This window comes from Oncorhynchus nerka, linkage group LG24 (assembly GCF_034236695.1).
Source record: "Oncorhynchus nerka isolate Pitt River linkage group LG24, Oner_Uvic_2.0, whole genome shotgun sequence".
NCBI lineage: Eukaryota > Metazoa > Chordata > Actinopteri > Salmoniformes > Salmonidae > Oncorhynchus > Oncorhynchus nerka.
This window is the reverse complement of record NC_088419.1, coordinates 54102177-54127073: the sequence shown is the minus strand read 5'-3', so window position 1 is coordinate 54127073 and position 24897 is coordinate 54102177. Positions and strand designations below refer to the sequence as shown.

At 43.5% G+C, this 24897-nt stretch overlaps 1 protein-coding gene across 2 annotated transcripts; it reads left to right on the top strand.

Annotated features, from left to right (window-relative positions):
• Positions 1-368: 368 nt before the first annotated feature.
• LOC115108174 (regulator of nonsense transcripts 1-like) lies at positions 369-23778 on the top strand. 2 transcript variants are annotated; one of them, XM_029632224.2, is made up of 24 exons: positions 369-754; positions 1402-1541; positions 1696-1785; positions 1879-2046; positions 2429-2609; positions 3721-3882; positions 4952-5039; positions 5275-5373; positions 5999-6107; positions 6364-6523; positions 6791-6909; positions 7108-7272; positions 8296-8410; positions 8604-8747; positions 8901-9114; positions 9532-9649; positions 9781-9937; positions 10205-10347; positions 10708-10882; positions 11129-11210; positions 16057-16218; positions 16498-16724; positions 17930-18052; positions 18185-23778. In XM_029632224.2, the coding sequence occupies exons 1-23, from the start codon at positions 584-586 to the stop codon at positions 18047-18049; spliced, it is 3309 nt and encodes a 1102-aa protein (XP_029488084.1). In that variant the 5' UTR covers positions 369-583; the 3' UTR covers positions 18050-18052; positions 18185-23778. The 2 variants fall into 2 exon arrangements, with proteins under 2 accessions (XP_029488084.1, XP_029488083.1); XM_029632223.2 differs by having other exon boundaries at positions 5984-6107.
• The last annotated feature ends 1119 nt before the right edge of the window (positions 23779-24897 follow it).

Below are 24897 nucleotides of genomic sequence, written 5' to 3'. Positions count from 1 at the left end.
AGATGTATATCATATTTTATGACATCTAGATGTATATCAAATTCCTCTGTATTTTCCCGGATTTCTATTTAGTGGTTGGTTTTGTAAACAAAAATAAACATTGAAAAAGATGACCCTCATTAACGTTTGAATAAATAAATGAACATCATTTTGGTTTCCCATGTGCCTCGAGAATAACCCACACACAATGTTAATTATCTTCCAACCATAAGTATATTCATAGTAAACACTTCTAGTTGACAGCTACTGATTTTTTTTGACATGATAAAAAATAGATTTTGTCACCAATATCAATCAATCCATCAATCCATCAATAATAGTTTCATCCTCCTTCATTTGCATTTCTGTTCTCTATGCACGCTGTGTGGCTAGGAAGTTCGTCACTGTTTGGTGTTCAAGTTCAGGCGCTTCGAGTTGTTTTCGGTTTAATTGCTGGTGCAGTTAGAATTTTGTTTAGGTTCAAATCAGACTCGAAGCAGAAGCGGTGATCACAGATATCAGCATTGATAAACATATCACTGAAGATCTTGATCATATTCATCGCCGCATCGGAGTCCGTTTAGGACGCGCAACTTGTGTCGAGATGAGTGTGGAAGCGTACGGGCCGAGTTCTCAAACGCTCACCTTCCTGGACACCGAAGAAGCGGAGCTACTTGGAGCAGATACCCAGGGCTCGGAGTACGAGTTTACCGATTTTACCCTACCTAGCCAGACACAAACTCAAGGCCACACCCAGAGTCAGCTGGACAATCAGGTTTCTATTCTTCATGTCAACATTAACGTTAGCCAAACACGCTAGCTAACAAGTAACGTTAATGCGTTAGTTTGCTTGCTCGCCACCACCAACAATGTTGACTGTTTGCTTACGCTATCAACAGTTAGCTAGCCAGCTAATATTATAAAGCGTTGTTAGCCAGTGATCGTACTAGCTAGCTGACTAGCTAACTTGTTTGCTAACTAGCTAGCATTATATGTATCAATCGCTTTTTACACGTCACTGGGCTGGCTATATTACAAAGTTAGTTAGTGATAGCTAACAGTGTAAGGTAGCTTTAGTTAGCTAACTTAGCTTCTTGTCTAACACCGTATCGCCACCCATTGACTTCCTCCTCTCCAAAATGAAAGGCCAAAAACATGTGCTATATGTTGGTCATGCTAAAATTGCTAACTAACAACAACAGTACCGATGTGGGTAACGACGTTCTGCAGCAGTTCCAAGTATTCATCAAGTGGTTTGACTACAAACCAAAAAATTCGTCCACAAATTTGAAGTTTGCTTGTGTTGTTTTACCTTTTTTAAAGTTGTATGTGTTCATAATAGTGGCAAATTAAATATGTTTCTAACGTTACCTAGTGCCATAGCAATAGTTCAGTCTTAATTCAACCATACTGTATCTGTAGGTGAATGGTCCTAATGAAGGGCTTCACAATGGAGGGGTTGATGATGTTGCCAAGGCGAGCCAAATTCTCTCTGAGTTGAACTTTGAGGAGGATGAAGAGGACACCTATTACACTAAAGACCTCCCACTGCATGCCTGCAGGTAATTTGTAAATAAAGTAAAATAATAACTGTTGTAATATAAATAAACGTATTATAACTCTGTTATTGCTTTCGGTGCTGCTTCACCCGATTATGAGTAAATACGTATGACCGAGAAGTCATAAAAGGGCCTGTTGCTATGTTTCTTTTTTCAGTTACTGTGGCATCCATGATCCTGCGTGTGTGGTGTACTGCAACACAAGCAAGAAGTGGTTCTGCAATGGACGTGGCAATACATCTGGCAGGTATGCATCATGACAGCATCATATCCACACAGAAAAATGCATTCATAACATGCGTGTGCATGTAAGTTGATCGTCTTCCATGCTCTCGTTCAGCCACATCGTAAACCACTTGGTGAGAGCCAAATGCAAAGAGGTGACTCTGCACAAAGACGGGCCGTTGGGCGAGACGGTGCTGGAGTGCTACAACTGTGGCTGTCGCAACGTCTTCCTCCTGGGCTTCATACCCGCCAAGGCCGACTCTGTGGTGGTGCTGCTGTGCAGGTGTGTATGTGCTGAAAAAGAGGGAATGATGGCCAACGCTGTGTGTGTGGTGTGATAGAGAAACTGATTGTGTGTGTGTTATTACCATAGATTTGACAGTATACACACATGTGTTGCCATAGAGGCCGTGATGTAAATGTAAGTATCAATTCAACGTTTATTTGTCACTTACACCGTTTACAGCAGGTTGAAAAGGTGCAGCGAAGAGCTTGCAAGTTAGCATTTCGCTGCACCGTTTATACCTGCTATAAACTGTGTATATGATTTATAAACTTGATTTGAGAATGTCCTATTATGGCAAGAGATCAGCACAATCTTCTGTCGAACAGACTTTCGATAATGCAAGTGTATGTTGACTATATCCAAATGTTTGTGCTCTTAGGCAGCCATGTGCCAGTCAGAGCAGCCTGAAAGACATAAACTGGGACAGCTCCCAGTGGCAGCCGCTGATCCAGGACCGCTGCTTCCTGTCCTGGCTGGTAAAGATCCCCTCGGAACAGGAGCAGCTCCGGGCCCGACAGATTACCGCCCAACAGATCAACAAGCTAGAGGAGCTCTGGAAGGTACTGGGCTGACTCAACCCATCCAGGGCCATGAAGTAGACAATACACTGTACACGTATCATAACTTCAGAAATAACCATGAAACACCACAGCATCAAACATACTGGGGGGGTTCATTCAACAAATCAAGGCCTCTTTTGGGGCAGAAAGGCAACAAAACTAGGCAGAGACAGGGGAAGGACTGCCCGTTCCATGATCTCGCCATCACGGTTGACAACTCCATTGTGTCCTCCTCCCAGAGCGCTAAGAACCTTGGCGTGATCCTGGACAACACCCTGTCGTTCTCAACTAACATCAAGGCGGTGGCCCGTTCTTGTAGGTTCATGCTCTACAACATCCGCAGAGTACGACCCTGCCTCACACAGGAAGCAGCGCAGGTCCTAATCCAGGCACTTGTCATCTCCCGTCTGGATTACTGCAACTCGCTGTTGGCTGGGCTCCCTGCCTGTGCCATTAAACCCCTACAACTCATCCAGAACGCCGCAGCCCGTCTGGTGTTCAACCTTCCCAAGTTCTCTCACGTCACCCCGCTCCTCCGCTCTCTCCACTGGCTTCCAGTTGAAGCTCACATCCGCTACAAGACCATGGTGCTTGCCTACGGAGCTGTGAGGGGAACGGCACCTCAGTACCTCCAGGCTCTGATCAGGCCCTACACCCAAACAAGGGCACTGCGTTCATCCACCTCTGGCCTGCTCGCCTCCCTACCACTGAGGAAGTACAGTTCCCGCGCAGCCCAGTCAAAACTGTTCGCTGCTCTGGCCCCCAATGGTGGAACAAACTCCCTCACGACGCCAGGACAGCGGAGTCAATCACCACCTTCCGGAGACACCTGAAACCCCACCTCTTTCAGGAATACCTAGGATAGGATAAAGTAATCCTTCTCACCCCCCCCTTAAAAGATTTAGATGCACTATTGTAAAGTGGCTGTTCCACTGGATGTCTTAAGGTGAACGCACCAATTTGTAAGTCGCTCTGGATAAGAGCGTCTGCTAAATGACTTAAATGTAAATGTAAATGTCCCTACCAACACAGTAGCTGTAGGAGGAATCAGTCAGTGTTACCATATATGGACGTGCATGAAAGCTTGAACCTGTGCATCCTCTCGTCTCAGGACAATCCAACAGCCACTCTGGAGGATCTGGAGAAGCCCGGTGTAGACGAGGAGCCTCAACATGTGCTGCTGCGCTACGAGGATGCCTACCAGTACCAGAACATCTTCGGCCCCCTTGTCAAACTGGAGGCCGACTACGACAAAAAGCTTAAAGAGTCCCAGGTATAGCCTCCACATCCCCTTTAGATAAATTAGGTCCCTTTAAAAATCTGCGATGTGGAGAACCCGGATGGAGTCACGGAATACAGACATTAAACAATATTCAAAAATGTATTGAACATATTAGGAAACCGACTAAATGTATTGAACTTTGTAGTCATGCGTTGATTCAGTTTTTACCTTCAACATTCTGAAGAGACAGTATGGGAATGCCCCTGTCTGTGTGTGCGAGTTTGTCTACCACTTTGTGTGGCTGATAGCGATGATGCTAATGATAACTATCGTCTGGTAGATGGAAAGGCTTTCCCAAAAACCTTTTCAATTAAATATCAATTGCAAAGTAGTCTATGCCTACCTGGCAGAATGATATCATGATTATTTGCATCAATCCAGTGGTGATTTGTAAAGCAAACTCCGCACTCACATGTGTACTACAGAAAAACCAAAGTCTCTTGCTGGTGCACACTTGAATTAAGGGTATCTATACCCAAAAATGTAAAATTCTTAGATTTTTTCTTTTTTCTCCCCCAGACCTCAAATGTGGTCTTCTGATGCAGTTTAAGCGTTGTTGCAGATTTGGAACATCCAATTTTGTCGTTTTTTAAATATATATTTTTTAAGTGTGTTTTAGTGAGCGAAAACCAGAAAAACGTCAGGAAATCTGAAACATGGAAAAACAGAATTAATCAAAAAATTAAATCTGATTTTATAGGGCCCAAGATCATCCATAAGCTCCCCTTTAAGTCAACAAAATGTCAGTCACACATGAGTCTACTGTGCAACTGCCTACTACAACATACCCACTCTATTAAATGTTTACATGCAGTACTTAATCTGTCTTGAGTGAGGTAAAATCATAATGGTGGAAACCTTGCTATAACCCGGCCAAATTTGTCAAATCAGTGAACATGTGCAGGGAACGATGAAATTGTACTTGAACATAGCAAGGGGGCGGAGTTTGTACTTGAACATAGCAAGGGGGCGGAGCTTTCTTTTATGTAGCTAATAACAGTATGACGACTAACTTGTCCTATTTATTGTTTCCCTTGTTCTCATCTGGAACTCTTCATAGACCCAAGATAATATAACGGTCAGGTGGGACCTGGGGCTGAATAAAAAGCGGATTGCCTATTTCTCCTTGCCCAAGACGGATTCAGGTGGTAATTCTTTCAATTGACTTTTCTCTGTCTACCGGTTGTTCTGCTGTGCATAGAGAACCCTTGCATCCCACGCATCCCATACCTGCATCCCTGGTGGTGTGTTCGTTTTGTGTCGTGCCGTGTGTGTACGGTATTGTATTCTGTCCGCCTCATTGGAATCATTATTCATATATTTTGTGATATACTTTTGAGCAAAGTGTTTCTGATGTGTCTCTGTTTGTGGTGGTTTGTACAGACATGCGGCTGATGCAGGGAGATGAGATTTGTCTGCGCTACAAAGGAGACCTGGCTCCACTTTGGAAAGGCATCGGCCATGTCATCAAAGTCCCAGACAGTATCCTTTAACTAAAAGACCATTTTGAAGAAAAACTTTAATTCTTCAATGGTTGCTCATCTATACCCTTCTGACCACCTTTTCAAAGTGGTCCCTTTTTAACAAATAGGATCCACCTCTCCATCTTTATTTTTCCATGTTGGGGGTCAGAAAAAAAAGAAGCAATTTTGTGTCTCAACTTATCAGCCAATCTGGACATTCTCAATGTCTCAAATGCAGACTAGTTCTTGGTAACCAATGCAAAACGTGAGGTAATCAGTCTAATGATACTAGCCACGTTATTGGGTTGCAATGTTCAAAGGCTTGCAGAAATAAATCATATTTTATTGGGAGATAATTGCCTAATTTAAATCAAATTATTAAGGGTTCAATATCCCATAGAACTCCCTTAGGAGAAGCCCACCCATTAGTTCATGCCCCTCTAGTTTGCACCTGGCTAGTGTATCTGATATATGCTAATGTAGGGGGAAATCTACAGTTTTGTAGACCTTGCTTTTCTTCCCTACTATTAGCCCCGTTCAAGTGGGCGGGGGAGGGGATGGGGTCACGTCTTTTTCTTTCTAACATTCCACAAGGAGGATTGGCTATTTTGCTGTACTTATTTCCTTAGCACCCTTTGTGAAAGACTATGGAGATGAGATTGCTATAGAATTGCGCAGCAGTGTCGGAGCACCTGTGGAAACAACCCACGACTACCAGGTGGATTTCGTGTGGAAGTCCACTTCCTTTGACAGGTGTGACAAGCCGATCGGAATATTTAAGCAGTTCTACTTTGGTTGTTGACGCTCTGGTGTTCTTAACGTGACTTCCAGAGTACTGATGCCTTAGCTTCGGCAGCGTTTCACATGATTTATCTTGAACATAACTCCTGACGTATATTGAAGAATTGAATGAATAAGACATGATATGAAGGTACTAGCTGGTATTATTGCTGTTAATCACGTCACTCTCTATCGCCACCATAACCCATTGGTTTCCACTGGGTTCCAGAATGCAGAGTGCCCTGAAGACCTTTGCTGTGGACGAGACGTCCGTGTCAGGCTACATCTACCACAAACTGCTGGGCCACGAGGTGGAGGATGTCATCATCAAGTGTCAGCTGCCCAAACGCTTCACTGCCCAGGGCCTGCCCGATCTCAACCACTCTCAGGTCTGACCCACACACATACTCTTAACACCTCACTGACCTGACCTAACCTGACTGCCGGAAACTGAACTTGTTTGCATTTTTAACCATTCGTTTTAGTGGATGAATGATCACAGAAAATTAGACATTTCCTCTTATGATGGGGAAACCTTATTATCGTCGTCTTATAATCACGAAGAACTTCATTTGGAGTTAGCTGTTAATTCCCCGTACTACCATGTGCTCTTTGCGCAGCTTTCATAAATGTTTTGATTTGTGTGTGTAAAATAGGTGTATGCTGTGAAGACTGTGCTGCAAAGACCTCTCAGTCTTATCCAAGGCCCCCCCGGCACTGGGAAAACTGTCACCTCTGCCACCATAGTGTACCAGCTCGCCAGGCAGGGCAATGGGTAAGATGGGTTACACTCACTAAGCATATGTGCATTTTCGTGTGCAGTTTACATTCAAGTCGTTAAGCGGAAGCTCTCATCTAGAACGACTTACAGCAAGTGTATCGTACTTAACGAGAATCTGAAGCGACGCACATCAAAAGCATCTCCACGTTGCCTTAGCTTTCTGCGTTCATCTGTTGTGTTTGGTTCCTGCAGACCCGTGCTGGTGTGTGCTCCCAGTAACATTGCGGTGGACCAGCTGACAGAGAAGATCCACATGTCAGGTCTGAAGGTGGTCCGGCTGTGTGCTAAGAGCAGAGAGGCCATCGACTCCCCCGTCTCATTCCTGGCGCTGCACAACCAGATCCGCAACATGGACAGGTGGGGCATGCTGGGAAATGAAGTCTTTGTTAGCACTGTCTGAAATAGAATTTTACACGTAGTAGTGCTCTCGTAATCACTCATGTTAATGCTTGTAGCAGTGTATTATCCCTGTTTTGAATATCAAAGAATTACGGAAAGGGAAGGATGGATTTTTTTAAGCACTTACAACCTTTGATAGATATAATAACTCTAATTCTGTGTGTTTCTAATGGGGGTGTTCCTCTGCTCAGGCTTTGCTAACTCATGCCAAATCTTAAAACGCCTGGTTAAGTATTTTAATTATCCGCTAACCACATTGTCATAGCAATCTGTAAGTCGATGACGTGGCACGAAAACATTGGTTAATGCATGCAACTTCTGAGCAGGGGAATGCAACCACAGACTTAGTTTCGCATAGCAATACCTCCAAATCGCATTGTTGTCACACCTCATTTGGAGGTCTGGAGAATTTTATATCATCCCGAAATGGCTTGATTGGTCTGATTGCTTCCAGCGGCTACATTTGATTGGATGTTCAATTTCAAGAATCGTAACTCTCACATGTGACCGGGGCCGCACTTGTAGAGAGTTGTTGCGTATGCTAGTTTGCAACATCGCAGAAAATAGAAGAGAACCTGGAGAAAAAACGGAATTCTGTTTTGGCAGTGGCAGTCTGATTTATTGAAAGTGGAGAAACCGATGGTAATAGTAGTTTCTCATCTGATGTCAATAATCAAGGATCAGGTTTGTGTCCTTAACTCTCAAGGAATCGCCGCCGCATACGCGGTTTGAAATGAGATGGAGAACCGTTGCTCCTACGACACTATTCTAGTGGGCACCTTCAGAGCTCCGCCCAAACAAGGCATTTAATTGGTTTGAGGTGTTGCAAGGCGTCACTGATTCACTCCGGCTTTATACCCCTTTGGAACTACTTTCTGCCATTAACTTCGCCAGGTTTTCCGATTAGGGAAGCCAGGTTCTCGACAAGGCTACTAATGACTCAACCCACTTTGCCTGCTCTGTGTCTGGTGTGACCCTCAGTATGCCAGAGCTGCAGAAGCTGCAGCAGCTGAAGGATGAGACCGGGGAGCTGTCGTCTGCTGACGAGAAGCGTTACAGGGCCCTGAAGCGCACCGCTGAGCGAGAGCTGCTCACGGTGAGGAGGACTTTTACAACACTTACACCTTTGTCGCCCGATATGTCACAGCAGTATTATGAGAAGAGTATGGCAGGTGCTGTCAAGTAGAATGTTTTTTTGACCTAGCGAAGATGATATGGGTTCCCCGTTCCTTCAATTTCAAACCAACTGTTAACCTGTTAACCACTGTTCCTCTTCTGTCCCTCGGCAGAATGCGGATGTGATCTGCTGTACCTGTGTGGGGGCAGGAGATCCACGCCTGGCCAAGATGCAGTTCCGCTCCATCTTGATTGATGAGAGCACCCAGGCCACCGAGCCAGAGTGCATGGTGCCTGTGGTCCTGGGTGCCAAGCAGGTACAACCACACACACCAATTTATGTTCAAGATAAACAGCTCAACTAGGTCAATTGTCCGTGACTTACTCAATCCAGAAGAAAACAATGTAAAAGCCCATGAGAATATTGGGTTAATTGATTGTCATTTCATCATTAATTCCCCCCTTCACAGCTCATTCTGGTGGGAGACCACTGCCAGCTGGGCCCAGTAGTGATGTGTAAGAAGGCAGCCAAAGCAGGCCTGTCCCAGTCTCTGTTTGAGCGTCTAGTGGTGCTGGGCATCAGGCCCATTCGTCTGCAGGTGCAGTACCGTATGCACCCGGCCCTTAGCTCTTTCCCCTCCAACATCTTCTACGAGGGCTCCCTGCAGAATGGAGTCACCGCTGGTGAGTTAGACGTGTTCACCAGGCTTCTCGGTCATATTATAGCTTTTGAATTGTCATGTGTTAAAAAAAAAATCATTTCAAAATAATTCACACTTATTATCAGCAATGTACTGGTGCCTTGCATCTAGAACATGTGACGTTTTTGTAGAAAGTGTTTGTTCACCCCTAGAAGATCTAGAAGTAGCAGTGTAGATCTGCTTTGGATTCAAGCGGTGTTTGTGTTAAAGCATTTACTCTACTGTGGAAGTTTGTTAGGCCATTCTGAAATCGACTGCAACTCAAAGCATATTGCTTTTGGGCACGTATTTGCTGTTGAATAAAATGGCCAATTTTAGGTTTGTTCACAATCTCGCTGAATTATTGAAGACCAATTCCCATACTAACCATGTTGACAAATTCTCTGTTTATCCTGGGAAGCTGACCGCATCAAGAAAGGCTTTGACTTCCAGTGGCCGCAGCCAGACAAGCCCATGTTCTTCTATGTAACTCAAGGCCAGGAGGAAATAGCCAGCTCTGGAACGTCCTACCTGAACAGGTACGGCTAACAGTCCTGTCAAGGTTCATCTCAAAGCATCAACAGAATTGATTGCTATTTTGAAATGCACATAGAGTGCGTCTCTTCATTTAGTTTGACTGGAACCATTTTAAACACTGTCCTCTCCCCAGAACTGAGGCGGCCAACGTGGAGAAGATCACAACCAGGCTGCTGAAGGCTGGGGCCAAGCCTGACCAGATAGGCATCATCACCCCCTACGAGGGCCAGAGGTCCTACCTGGTGCAGTACATGCAGTTCAGTGGTTCCCTCCATACAAAACTCTACCAGGTACGGCAGTATAGCTGAACTTGCACTTGTCTTGGGGGGAAAAAACCATTCAATATATTTTTGTTGTCGCAGTCTTCTCAAGAACATGATTTGTGATATCGATTTGCTTTGTTATTGTTCTGCAGATGGTAGCAGACTTATAAAATCTTAAAATAATATTGCGCTGCTAGTTCTGTCGATCCCTGTTGCCATTTGACCAATGCCAAATGCAACAGGTCTCGATGACCAATGTTACAACACGGTTCTATCCTCTTGTCTTGCTATCAGGAGGTTGAGATCGCCAGCGTGGATGCGTTCCAGGGCAGGGAGAAGGACTTTATCATCCTGTCGTGCGTACGAGCCAACGAGCACCAGGGCATCGGCTTCCTCAATGACCCGCGCCGTCTCAATGTGGCCCTCACCAGAGCCAAGTAAGCATCTGGACCATTAGTCTTCATTCTCACCACAGCTTCTCTGGATGGACAGTTTCAAATCTGTATGGACAAAGTCATAGAATTACATATAAAAGACCTATAATGGACAATGGGATCCTAGCAATAGTTACTTCATAGGATGTCTGTGTTCAAAGTCATGGTAGTTTAGAAGCCTTGATGATGAATCGTGATGAGCCTCAGTGGAACAGTATAGAATGCATCATCAAAAGATCTATGTGAATCTCTGTCCACATTCATCCTTGACACCGTAGACAAAATGGTGCAGTTTGAGACTGCCTTGTCCTTAGATAGATTTCTCCCACTGTGTGTGTGTGTGTGTGTAACGTATATTTTCAGGTATGGGGTGATCATTGTGGGCAACCCAAAGGCCCTGTCCAAGCAGCCTCTGTGGAACCACCTTCTCAACTACTACAAGGAGCAGAAGGTTCTGGTGGAGGGACCCCTCAACAACCTGAGAGAGAGCCTGATGCAGTTCAGCAGGCCTCGCAAGCTGGTCAATGCCATCAACCCTGTGAGTTATCACACTTGCATGAACACGCATTATATGTTGGAGTGTACAGTTGGCACATGTTTTCAGTGTGGGTATTGAACCCATGATGAGTCTATTCCCCTCATATCCTTTTTTAAATGAGTACTTAACACTTTTACCTCAGTAATACTTTGGCCAATATGTAATGCCATTTACAGCAATGTTATGACAACAGTACAGCAGTGCCACTGTGTTTTTGAGGTTATTGAACCCTTGTCTGTGTTCCAGGGAGCCCGGTTCATGAGCACTGCCATGTATGATGCCCGTGAGGCCCTCATCCCTGGGTCTGCCTACGATCGCAGCAGCGCAGGTTAGTGGGAAAGTGTTTAGTATAAGGCTGTGGCCTCTTTCTCAAAGCTAACGTTCCGGATCACGTTCGGCATGTGTTATTTTACACACATTTGTTTTTCTAACGTATTTGCTGCTCACACTCCTCTTCACGTTTTGCTCTTTACTCACCCTCTTCTGAACCATGATGATGTCTCTGACTCCTATTTTTAAACAGCTAAATTAAAAACCCTGCACCGATTTGAACGAACATTCCAAAACATATATATTATTAGGGCTGTCTCCGACAAAATAAATCTTGCTTGACCGAGAGTCATCTGTCAAGTTTTTAAACGTGTATTTCCCCATATACAATATAGACACATCCTATGTGTTTTTAATGAAATCAACTAAATGCACAAAGCTGGTCTGATGCTTTAAGCACACTGTTTGATTAAATAATTAAGACACACGAATGACTCAAGCGGGGGCCGATGACCACGCTGTGTAATCTTTTTATTTATTCTTTACAGCGAGTGCCTGTGTGAATGTCGCACGTTGTCTCTCTATCCTCCATGTTGCAGCGAAAAGGCACCACAGCACAGCAAGTGTTTATTGCGCTGTCTGTGCTGAAGCTGCAACATAATTACAGCCATTTAGTTGTTTAAACTCTTAACCCGAAAAGTTCTGTTCCCGAAGTCTCTCATTTGTTTAGGAAAATAATTTCCTATTCCCTCAACCCTTTGAGAGTCCTAGGTGCCTTTTGGCAAACTCCAAGCAAGATGTCATGTACCTTTTTACTGAGGAGTGGCTTCTGTCTGGCCAGAGGAACTCTGGAACTCTGTCAGTGACCATCGGGTTCTTGGTCACCTCTCTAACTTAGGCCCTTCTCCCAATTGCTCAGTTTGGCCGAATCAGACAGGTGTAACACATACAATTTCAGTAGCACATGTCTTAGAGCGATAGACTGTGCCATCCCCACGGCCTTCACAATGGATTAATCCACTGAAACAGGCACGAATCAGACAGGTGTCTTGTACTCCATATTAAAAAAAATTATATTTGCTTCTGCTTGACTAAAGAAATCTCGGTCGACCAACGGCCTATCGACAAAACAATTGGCCAGTCGACTAAATGGGGTCAGCCCTATATATTATGAAGGCTACAACCTTCTGTCTGTTGTAACGGATATTGCAGGTGCACAAGCAGGATGCAGAGGCCCTACACTTTGGAGCAAAAAAACAATCAGTGTGATGTAGGCTAATCTTTATAGGTGCTGCCATATCGTACACATGTCTACCTCCTGTGCGACTTAGTCAGTGTTTGGGTTGATTGATGGAAAAAATTGAATTCAATCTCTAATTACACTGCGTATCTGTCTTGCTGCGTTCCACCTCTGGGCAGCCGAGCATGTATCCAGACCGGTAAAAAGAGTCTGACAATGGGCAAGTTTGTTTTGCATCGCCCGGTGCCACAGTTATGCCATATATGCTGCTGTACCGTGGCGAGAGTAAATGGCTGCATGTAAACTCCGCAGCTAAGAACATGATATTGCTAGACTGCCTGTTTGTGTCATGCTTATGTTTGCAATACTGGCAACAAAGTTTGTACTAACATGTCTAATGTATTTTGTGTCAAACATGTACATAGCTGTAGCCTACTTCTCTCCTGAAAAAAATAACTTGAAGACGTGTGCTTACTGCGGCATGGAATGCAATATTTAGAACAGTACAACATGAAGTTTTGTAGGCTACACCAGTGACCAGACGAAGGCAACCGAGTAGGGGGAGCGGCAGGGGAGCACTGAGCGCAGCAGTACGTAGGCAGCAGAGTGGTCACTCTGCTACGTAAAAATAAAAATATTCTGCACCTCTGCAGATATATCTGTATTTTTAGCCTGGGCAAATTGGGATACAGAAACTCTGTATCCGTAGCCACTTCGTTTTAATTGTTTTATAATGCGTTAACTTGTTCTTTAACCTCTTCAATAGTCCACTAACATTTACAGTGCCTTCAAAGTATTCATACCCCTTGACTTATTCCACATTTTGTTGTTAGTCTGAATTCACAACTGAATTAAATATTTGTTTTCAGCCATTTACCCATACCCCATCATGACCAAGTGAGAACATGTTTTTAGACATTTTTGCACGTTTTATTGAAAATGAAACATCTCATTTAATTTAAGTATTCACACCCCTGACTCCATACAGATGTGAGTCTTTCTGGGTAATTCTCTCAAGAGCTTTCCACACCTGGATTGTTCAACATTTGCCCTTTTATTCTTTTCACAGTTCTTCATGTTCTGTCAGATTGGTTGTTGATCATTGCTAGACAACCATTTTCAGGTCTTGCCATAGATTTTCAAGTAGATTCAAGTCAAAACTGTAACTTGGCCACTCAGGATGATTCACTGTCTTCTTGGTAAGCGACTCCAGTGTAGATTTGGCCATGTGTTTTAGGTTATTGCCCTGCTGGAAGGTGAATTCATTTCCCAGTGTCTGGTGGAAAGCAGACTGAACCAGGTTTTCCTCTCGGATTTTGCCTGGCTACGCTCCGTTTCTGTTTTCATACTGAAAAACTCTCCAGTCCGTAACGATTACAAACATACCCATAACATAATGCAGCCACCACAATGCTTGAAAATATGGAGTGTGGTGCTCCGTAATGTGTTGTATTGCATTTGCCCCAAAGATAACTTTGAGGCAAATAACTATTGAAGACAAAGAAAAGGTACTTGCTTTGCCACATTTTTTGCAGTTTTACTTTAGTGCCTTGTTGCAAACAGGATGCATGTTTTAGAAAAAAATGTATTCTGTACAGGCTTCCTTTCCCTCTGTCAATTAGGTTAGTATTGTGGAGTAACTACAATATTGTTGATACATCCTTTCGGAGAAAACTATCACCGCCATTGTAACTGTTTCACAGTCCCCATTGCCCTCATGGTGAAATTCTTGAGTGGTTCCTTCCTCTCCTGCAACTGAGTTAGGAAGGACGCCTGTATCTTTGTAGTGACTGGGTGTATTGATACACCATCCAAAGTGTAATTAATAACTTTACCATGCTCAAAGGGATATTCAATGTCTGCTTTTTTTTACCCAGCTACCAATAGATGCCCTTCATTACGAGGCATTGGAAAACCTCCCTGGTCTTTGTGGTTGAATCTTTGTTTGAAATTCACTGCTCGACTGAGGGACCTTACAATTATCTTTATGTGTGGGGTACAGAGATGAGGTAGTCATGTTAAACATTATTATTGCACACAGTTCATGCAACTTACACTGAACCATAATATAAACTAAAGTGTTGGTCCCATGTTTCATGAGCTGAAATAAAAGATCCCAACAACTTTCCACATGCACAAAAAGCTTATTTCTCTCATTGTGTGGCCAAATTTGTTTCCATCCCTGTTAGTGAACATTTTCTCCTTTACCAAGAGACTCCATCCACCTGACAGGTGTGGCATATCAAGAAGCTGATTAAACAGCATCATCATTACACAGATCATTGCACCTTGCGCTGAGGACAATAAAAGGCTACTCTAAAACGTGCACTTTTGTCACACAATGCCACAGATGTCTCAAGTTTTGAGGGAGTGTGCAATTGGCATGCTGACTGCAGGAATGTCCACCCAGAGCTGTTGCCAGATAATTTAATGTTAATTTCTCTACCATCAGCTGCCTCCAATGTCATTTTAGAGAATTTGGCAGTACGTCCAACCGGCCTAACAACCGCAGACCATGTGTATGGTGTTGTGTGGGCGCGCGGTTTGCTGATGTCAATGTTGTGAACCGAGTGTCCCATGGTGGGGTTGTGATATGGGCAGGCATAAGCTATGGACAACGAACACAATTGTATTTTATTTTTTGGCAATTTGAATGCAGAGAGATACCGTGACAAGATCCTGAGTCCCATCGTCGGCCATTCATCCACTGCCGTCACCTCCTGTTTCAGCAGGATAATGCACGGCCCCATGTCGCAAGGATCTCTATGCAATTCCGAGAAGCTGAAAATGTCCCAGTTCTTCCATGGCCTGCATACTCACCAGACATTTCACCGATTTGAGCATGTTTGGGATGCTCTGGATCGACGTGTACAACAGCGAGTTCCAGTTCCCGCCTATATTTTGTGGGGGCTCCCGGTGGCGCAGCGGTCTAAGGCACTGCATCTCAGTGCTAGAGGCATCACTACAGACCTTGGTTCGATCCCGGGCTGTATCACAACCGGCCGGGATCGGGAATCTCATGTCGCCAAACAATTGGCACAGCGTTGTCCGGTTTTGGCGGGGGTAGGCCGGCATTGTAAAATAAGAATTTGTTCTTAACTGACTTGCCTAGTTAAATAAAGGTTCAATTAAAATGTAAATATCCGGCAATTTCACACAGCCAATGAAGAGGAGAGGGACAACATTCCACAGGCCACAATCAACAGCCTAATCAACTCTATGCGAAGTAAAATCTTTGAAACTGTTGCATGTTGCGTTTTATATTTTTGTTTATTATATTATGTGACTTGTTAAGCACATTTTTACTCCTGAACTTTTTTAGGCTTGTCATAAGAAAAGGGTTGACTCGACATTTCAACTTTTCATTTTTTAATAAAAATCTTTATTTAAAAAAAACTTCCACTTTGGGGTATTGTGTGTAGGCTAGTGATGACAAAATCTAAATTGAATGCATTTTAAATTCCGGCTGTAACACAACACAATGTTTTTGGGGGGAAAGTCAAGGTTGTGAATACTTTCTGAAGGTACTGTAGGCTAATGCCTTGCTAGAACTGTATGGTGGCACCAGACTTTATTACATTGCTAGATGCAACAAACGCGTCCTACAGCAATGAGACCGCTCACACACTACTGTGACATGTTTTCCGTGTGTTTCTTTCTACAGGGCGTCCATCCAACATGTATTTCCAAACCCACGATCAGATCGGCATGATTGGGACTGGGCCAGCCCACATGGCGGCCATGAACATGCCTATTCCCTTCAACTTGGTGGTGCCCCCCATGCCTCCGCCAGGCTACCTGGCCCAGGCCAACGGCCCTGCTGCAGGTGAGCAAGAAGCGAAACAACTACTATTCATTAGTTGTTCATATATTGACTGGTGGATATTGTATTTGGCCCTGTGAAGTTGGACATTATCCAAATGACCAGAAGTCTCTGTGTTGCTCACAAGAGTATTCTTCATGTGGTACTGTTGTTGGTGATATTATGTTATGGGGGTTTGGAGATGTCCTCGTACCCCTACTATTTCTCATCTGTAATGCATGTTCATTGTTTGTTCGTGTGTTTGATAAGTGAGCGGGAACATACTCTCTCTGTGCCACCCAGGTCGTGGTGGGGTGCTGAAGGGCAAAGCGGGGCGTGGCGGGCGCCAGAGGACCCGCGGCATGGGGAACCACGGTAGCAGCGGGCAGGCCAACGGGCACAACAGCCAGGCTAGCCAGGACGTATCTTCCCAGCCCTTCTCCCAGGGGCCACTCACCCAGGGCTACATCACCATGAGTCAGCCCTCCCAGATGAGCCAGCCTGGCCTCTCCCAGCCTGAACTTTCCCAGGTAACAAGACCGGCCTAAACTCCACTCTTTACTACCTAATACCAAATCAGAATCTGGCCTTGTCGTACCTTACTCTTTATGTGATTGTGGAGATCTGAGAGGATTAGATGGGTATAAGTAAAAGATTATTGCCCATTGGTTAGATGTAATGTTTTTGACATATTGCTTGAACCAAGCAAGAAGCAGTATGGTAATAATAACGTAAGCAATATGGTAATAATGCCACCTCTGATTTGCTGGGTGGAGGTTCATATTGCTGACATCATCTGATACTCTTAGGGAAATGTGTTGGAAGCAATGTCCCCTTTAAGCTGCGTGCGGGCGCGCAGTAGCCTCGAGACTGCCGCGCAGCTCCCCTGGGACTGCGCAGGAGAAATACAGTATTGTCCCACGGAGGGAAGCACGAGATTGAACTACACTCAACTTTTTAGAGTTTTCCCTGTTAACACTATCAACGTTTCCCTTTACTGTGGCAATTGTGATCGAATCAGCGCAATATTAGCCTCTTTCAATGCAACATACCAAAACAAAAATAACTATGCAAGACTTAGAATGCAAAACTAACTACTCAAGAGATTTTATTGTAGCGTGCGGCATTACCAATCAGAGCTGCAGTAGGCCTATATGCAAATAGACCATTGCCATATATGGATCTGTGCCATTTACTTTGAGGCAGGCTTGAATAAGCTAAGTAGCCAATAAATAGGCAGAGGGTAGCATAATTTGTCTGATTCTCTGTAATAATGGTATGGAAATAATAATGCATTTTATTTTGTAAAGTGGTTTCTTGCATCAAACAACACAACATGCATGTTCTTTTCTAAAGTTTCATGGAATGTAGGCCTACATTGAACACCACACACTGGCTGCTACTGTAGGCTGAATGATAGAACAGCTATTTCCATGTTAAAATGTTATGGGATGCATTTCCTCCATTGTTTTTGATGGTAGACCACTCTGGTAGACCTACATTATGATCAAATAGCCACAGTAGCCTACTTGGCCACTGTTAAAACTAACTTAAACCGGGTACAGCCTCAGTGTTCACAGTAAACGCGCGCTGGAAGTTGCACAGAGTTTTCACAACATTCAAGTTTGCGCTCAGCAGACCTGAAATTTGCTCAGTGCTGAAAAAATGTAGGAAACATTAGTTGGACGAATTATGTTTTGGATGTAATTGGTTGTTTCTCCTTCTGTTTTAACAGGACAGTTATTTAGGTGACGAGTTCAAGTCCCAGATCGACGTGGCTCTGTCGCAGGATTCGACTTACCAGGGTGAACGTGCATACCAACATGGTGGAGTGACTGGACTGTCACAGTACTAGAGTGTAAGATAACTATTCCCATTCCCACGGTACTAGAGCAATCAAGAAGTGTTATTGATTTGACCTCCACTGTACAGACCAATAATCGTGTTGGCGGAAGCCATTTTGAATATCCTTATTGTTTCCTTTTCTCAGGTTGTTGGAAGAGGAGCTAGGCTTGAGCTGAGCTTAGTTCATCAGCATTTTAATCTGGGTAATAATAAAAACAAAAAATGGAGACCTGTTTTCCTCTACAACTGAAGCACCACCGTGTGAAATCAACGGGAGAGAGAAACCAACCAATCGCGAGAGAGAAAGTGGTAGAAAAAACGGACGGCCAGGAAGAGGGAACGTGTGGGAGTGAGGGACCACTGCCGGCACATGGGAACGAAAGCGAGAGGAAGACGGTGGCCAGTGGTCGAGCTGTCGTGAGGAAGACGAAACGAGGAACAACTCCCTCCCTCCACAACCCTTTTCCCACCTCACGTTCTAACCTCACACCTCTGTCTGAGAGAATGACCAGTTATCCAGAGGACCTTGCTCTTTGATCAGCTAACAGAGAAAGAAAGACAAGTTCTCAAGCAACTTGGCTGGGGGAGCACTTTCCACTAACTCTCGAAAGCGGATAACAAGAAAGTAGAGGGGGGAGGGTGTGGAACACTTCAAGCAGGCAACATAGGAAATCGTCACCTCAATGTTGATCACTTGCGGTGTTGATCTCAGACCTGAAATCTCATCAAATGACCGCAAGAGGAACCGTCTCTAAGAGGAACCGTCTCTAAGAGGAACCGTCTCTAAGAGGAACCGTCTCTAAGAGGAACCGTCTCCAAGAGGAACCGTCTCCAAGAGGAACCGTCTCCAAGAGGAACCGTCTCCAAGAGGATCCGTCTCCAAGAGGAACAGTGGCAGTTCACATCGTCGTTCGACTTTGAGTTGAAAAGTTTTCTCCGCTAAAGTCTGATAATAAAGAACTTTGAATTGAAATGCCTTTGATGGCCTTCGGAACCATTTGGCTTTTTCAACAGGTCTTTTCAGAAACAGGTGGTTAACTAGAAGTCTGGTGGAGTTGAGTGGCATGGGGATATCAGAGGAAGGTTTCTGAAGTGGTGAGCTCTGGATCCAAGAGATCTTTAATCATGAGACTATTTGTTTTTGAAGTACCTTATTGCAGAGCGCAAAAGGCAAAAAATATTTAATAGAAAAATGACCAGCATTGAAGAATATTGACTCAATATTATTTGAAGTTGTAGCAAAGGCTTTTTTGATCTTTTGAAAGGGGGGGGGTACATGAGATGTCGCCCGCTGTGCTGTTCAGTGGATAATATTCTATGTTTTAAATGTTTTTATGCTTAGATTGGCAGCGGCTTTGAATGAATGCTTTACTTGGGAGAATTCCTTGTGGATGTAAGATCCATCTGCATGAACACTGAGCTATTAATGGAAACTGATTTCCACTATAGTCTACACACTTTTGTGTTACTATTGAAGTTGCAGGTGGCTAGGTGTGAAATACGCTACATGGACGAAAGTATGTGGGCACACCTTCAAATGAGTGGATTCAGGTATTTCAGATACACCCGTTGCTGACAGGTGTATACAGTCGAGCACACAGCCATGAAATCTCCATAGACAAACATTGGCAGTAGAATGGCCCGTACTGAAGAGCTCAGTGACTTTCAAAGTGGCAACGTCATAGGATGTCACTTTTCCAACAAGTCGGTTTCTGCCCTGCTAGAGCTGTCCGGGTCAACTTTAAGTGCTGGTATTGTGAAGTGGAAATGTCTAGGAGCAACAATGGCTCACCCACGATGTGGTAGGCCACACAAGCTCACAGAATGGGACCGTAGCACGTAATAATCGCCTGTCCTCAGTTGCAACACTCACTATCGAGTTTCAAACTGCCTCTGGAAGCAACGTCAACACAATAACTGTTCATCGGGAGCTTCATGAAATGGCTTTCCTTGGCCGAGTAGCTACACACAAGCCGAAGATCACCATGCGCAATGTTAAGCGTCGGTTGGAGTGGTGTAAAGCTCGCCACCATTGGACTTTGGAGCAGTGGAAATGCGTTTTCTGCAGTGATAAATCACGCTTCATCATCTGGCAGTCGGACGGATGAATCTGGGTTTGGTGGATGCCAGGAGAACACTACCTGCCCGAATGAATAGTGCCAACTGTAAAGTTTGGTGAAGGAGGAATAATTTGTCTGGAGCTATTTTTCATGGTTCGTGCTAGGCCCCTTAGTTCCAATGAACGGAAATATTAACGCCACAGCATACAATGACATTCTAGACGATTCTGTGCTTCCAACTTTGTGGCAAAAGTTTTGGGAAAGATCTTTCCTGTTTCAGCCTGCCAATGCCCCCATGCACAAAGTGAGGTCCATACAGAAATGGCTTGTCTTTTGGGATGAATTAGAACGCCAACTGCGAGCCAGGCCTAGTTGCCCGACCTCACTAATGCTCTTGTGGCTGAATGGAAGCAAGTCCCCGCAGCAATGTTCCAACATCTAGTGCTGTTATAGCAGCAAAGGGGGGCCGACTCCATATTATTGCCCATGATTTTGGAATGAGATGTTCGATGTGCAGGTGTCCACATACTTTTGGTCATGTAGTGTAACAGTTAAGGAATAGACTAGGATGGTGGCTGGAAGAAGGATAAGGCTTGAAGATGCATCCCCCGAATCTGGTTATTTAGTATGGAGAGTCAATTGGCGTTCAAATTTGAATGTGACTCTTCCCCTGTGAAATGCAGTCGTGCGTACAGAATGTTAGCTACATGACTAGAATTAAGTTGTCAAATCCAAAGTATTTGAAACCATTTCACACCAGTTACACACAATCAGTAAAATTACCACTGGTACTGATTTTCATACAAGGTGACAGTGATTTATCACATTAAAAAGAATGAATGCATCCGAATCAGTACCCTTAACTTCCTTTTGGTTATTTGCAGGTATAAAGAAGCACAAACATGAATGCATGTGAAAGCAACCTAAGCCAGCATATACAAACTTCATAGAAAGAATCGCTGAATGTGACCAGTAGGTTGTGACATTGAAACCCACAGAGTCATTACTTGAACCTGAGTCAAAGTGTTTCTGAATGGTTACTGAATGTACGAACTGGTTTAAGCCACCTTCCTTCTCTTAGGAGTTTCCACTAAACCAGGTTGGTAGAATGGCCTTCCTTTTGTAACTTATATTTTATGAGTGTTTTTACACTTTTGGCTTCCCTATAGTTCGCCCATCTGTTTGCTCCAAATTCCTATGGCTCCCAAACCCTCCATTCTTACCCCTCTGTGAATTGTAATTTCCCCCCAGTATTTTATTTTTTGCATGATTTGCCTGCCAGGGGTGAGGTTGTGAACAGCAAAATGACACTTAAACCACACAATATGGTTTAATTTGTTATCTGATGACAAAGGGGGATTAAATAATGTTGTTTTTTAAAAAGTTTTAAATCAATCATTTAAATAAACTGTCCATGGGACTGTTTTATATTGAGGAATCCTTGTCTATTTGAGGAGTCCTCTATCAGTTTTTAGGAATGTCATTTGGATGCTTCGAGCACCAAATTGAGAATGTATTCATTTTAGCTCACCACCTGCATTGTCCTCTGCTGTGCATTCATTTTTCTTTTTCTTTGTCGTCACCTGACTTTGAATATGTCAATCCAAAACACATTGTATGACAATCTTGCTGTCAAATAGCTAGTCATGGTTGAAGAAATGCTTACAAATGGTCTTTTTTGATCAACATTATGCATTTTTCCATGTTGATTATGTTACTTGTATTTCACATCAAGAATTCCAGCAGGGAATATAGCATTGCTCCTTATACTTTTTACTAAGATGGTGACATTATACTTATGTTGAAATGAAATACAGCAATCCTGCTATCAAAGTTTGTCATCTGTTACATGGCCAGCACTGCTAACTAGAAATTTATTAAAAGTATATTACCAAACTATACTGCAGGAATCAATGGATAAGAACAAACATTGTTTTTACGGTAATGGTAATACGGTAATGTATGCCTTCCTTCTTCCCAGCATTTGGATTCTCACTATGGAAAAACTGCACTGGATCTGCAGGAATTAGTATTTTAGTTGCAGTGATGATTCCTCTCTTGTGAAACAGAAGCAAAGGTTGCTTGCATGTCAAAGGGTTTGAGCAATGAGAAAGTGATTTTTCCATTTACAGATGATGAAACATGTTGCACCTGAACTCTGCGCAATAATGGGCAACAGGTCTTGTTATACAGTTGAAGTCGGAAGTTTACATGCACTTAGGTTGGAGTCATTAAAACCAGTTTTTCAACCACTCCACAAATGTCTTGTTAACAAACTATAGTTTTGGCAAGTTGGTTAGAACATCTACTTTGTGCATGACACAACAATTGTTTACACAGATTATTTCACTTATAATTCACTGTATCAATTCCAGTGGGTCAGAAGTTTACATACACTAAATTGACTGTGCCCTTTAAACAGCTTGGAAAATTCCAGAAAATGGTGTCATGGCTTTAGAAGCTTCTCATAGGCTAAATGACTAATTGACATAATTTGAGTCAATTGGAGGTGTACCTGTGGCTGTATTTCAAGGCCTACCTTCAAACTCAGTGCCTCTTTGCTTGACATCATGGGAAAACCAAAAGGAATCAGCCAAGACCCCAGAAAACAAATTGTAGGCCACAAGTCTGGTTCATCTTTGGGAGCAATTTCCAAATGCCTGAAGGTACCACATTCATCTGTACAAACAATAGTACGTAAGTCTAAACACTATGGGACCACGCAGCCGTCATACCGCTCAGGAAGGAGACTGTCTCCTAGAGATGAACGTACTTTGGTGCGAAAAGTGCAAATCAATCCCAGAACAGCAGCAAAGGACCTTGTGAAGACGCTGGAAGAAACGGGTACAAAGGTATCTATTACCACAGTAAAACTAGTCCTATATCTACAAAACCTGAAAGGCCGCTCAGCAAGGTTGAAGCCACTGCTCCAAAACCGCCTTAAAAAAAAGCCCGACTACAGTTTGCAACTGCACATGGGGATGTACTTTTTGGAGAAATGTCCTCTGGTCTGACGAAAGAAAAATAGAACACTTTGGCCATAATGACCATTGTTATGTTTGGAGGGAAAAGGGGGAGGCTTGCCAGCCGAAGACCACCATCCCATCCATGAAGCACGGGGGTGGCAGCATCATGTTGTGTGGGTGCTTTGCTGCAGGAGGGGCTGGTGCACTTCACAAAATAGATGGCATCATGAGAAAAGAAAATGATGTGGATATATTGAAGCAACATCTCAAGGCATCAGTCAGGAAGTTAAAGCTTAGTCACAAATGGGTCTTCCAAATGGACAATAACCCCAAACATACTTCCAAAGCTGTGGCAAAATTACTTCAGGACAACAAAGTAAATGTATTGGAGCTGCCATCACAAAGCCCTGACCTCAATCCCATAGAAACTTTGTGGGCATAACTGAAAAAGCAAGGAGGCCTACAAACCTGACTCAGTTACACCAGCTCTGTCAGGAGGAATGGGCCAAAATTCACCCAACTTATTGTGAGAAGCTTGTGGATGGCTACCCGAAACGTTTGACCCAAGTTAAATGCTACCGAATACTAATTGAGTGTATGTAAACTTCTGACCCACTGGGAATGTGATGAAAGAAATAAAAGCTGAAATAAATCATTCTCTACTATTATTCTGATATTTCACATTCTTAAAATAAAGTGGTGATCCTAACTGACCTAAGACCGAGCATTTTTACTAGGATTAAATGTCAGGAATTGTGAAAAACAGAGTATAAATGTATTTGTCTAAGGTGTATGTACTGGATATACACAATTCGTTAATGTACAATGTTGCATTATATGGACTTCTCTGCCTTTTTTTTTCTTTTGAATGTGTTTTTGCTTCATCAGTTTATTTTTCTGAATCCCATGTTGCGTCTTCTGAATGGTTTCATGTGCCTTCTCCCTGAACAACTTCTTCTCACCCCTTATCTTATCCAGTTCAGCCTTTCTTTCCAGGATCTGACAGGATAGTAGTTGGAATGTCGGGAAAAATCGGCTAAAACCCTTATGACAGCAAAAAAATTAAGTCTGTCTATGGTGTTGTGGCTCATGGTGAGTGGGTATTTTTATTTTCCCCTCCAATCATATTCTCTAGTTGGTCTCCTTTTTCGAGTGAACATCTGCTGACTCAGGTGAATTGGAAAGGGTAGCAAGCAATACTAAATCAACTATGTGCAATCTATACATTTCCATGTAGGAAATGTACACTTAACTGATCTTCCCCTCGATGGAATGAACCAAGTGGATGTCATACTGTGTCACCAGTGTGATCGAGACACCATGCCTTTCTGTAGACATATCAGAGAAAAGTGGATTGTGTTTTAAGTCTACAGTAACGGCCTTTGTGATGACAGATAGATACCGGAGGAATGTTACCTGCTCTGGCAGTTCGGCCGACTCTTGTGAACGTAGATGTTAATCTGAGAACCCGAGGAAATAAAGGTTGTTTATGACACACTGTTTTGGTTGTCAGTGAAATCCTCACCTAGACATCCTCAAACATGGCCTTTGTGGAAGAAACAATATTTTTTAAATCTTTGTTTTACCAGAAACTGGATCTTCTTGATGCTGAATGTGTTGGAGATCCGAATGTGTTCTTCCTGGAGTGGCTACAACGACGTGGGGCTTCATGGAGAGCTCCAAGGTCTATGTGATCATATGTGTATGGAACATCACCTGAACATGCTGGACAAATGAATAACAATGCAATAAGAGGCAGTGTCGTTGGTCATCGAGATTACTCATTCCACGAATGATGCGGTCCCGCAAGCACATTGGTTTTCCCAGGACTC

Bases quoted from the DNA above. Each gene is read 5' to 3' on its own strand.
- LOC115108174 (XM_029632223.2), top strand. From the start codon at position 584: ATGAGTGTGGAAGCGTACGGGCCGAGTTCTCAAACGCTCACCTTCCTG. The intron at 7,273-8,295 runs GTGGGGCATGCT...TGTGACCCTCAG, and splicing joins CAGATCCGCAACATGGACAG to TATGCCAGAGCTGCAGAAGC. The intron at 10,883-11,128 runs GTGAGTTATCAC...TCTGTGTTCCAG, and splicing joins TGGTCAATGCCATCAACCCT to GGAGCCCGGTTCATGAGCAC.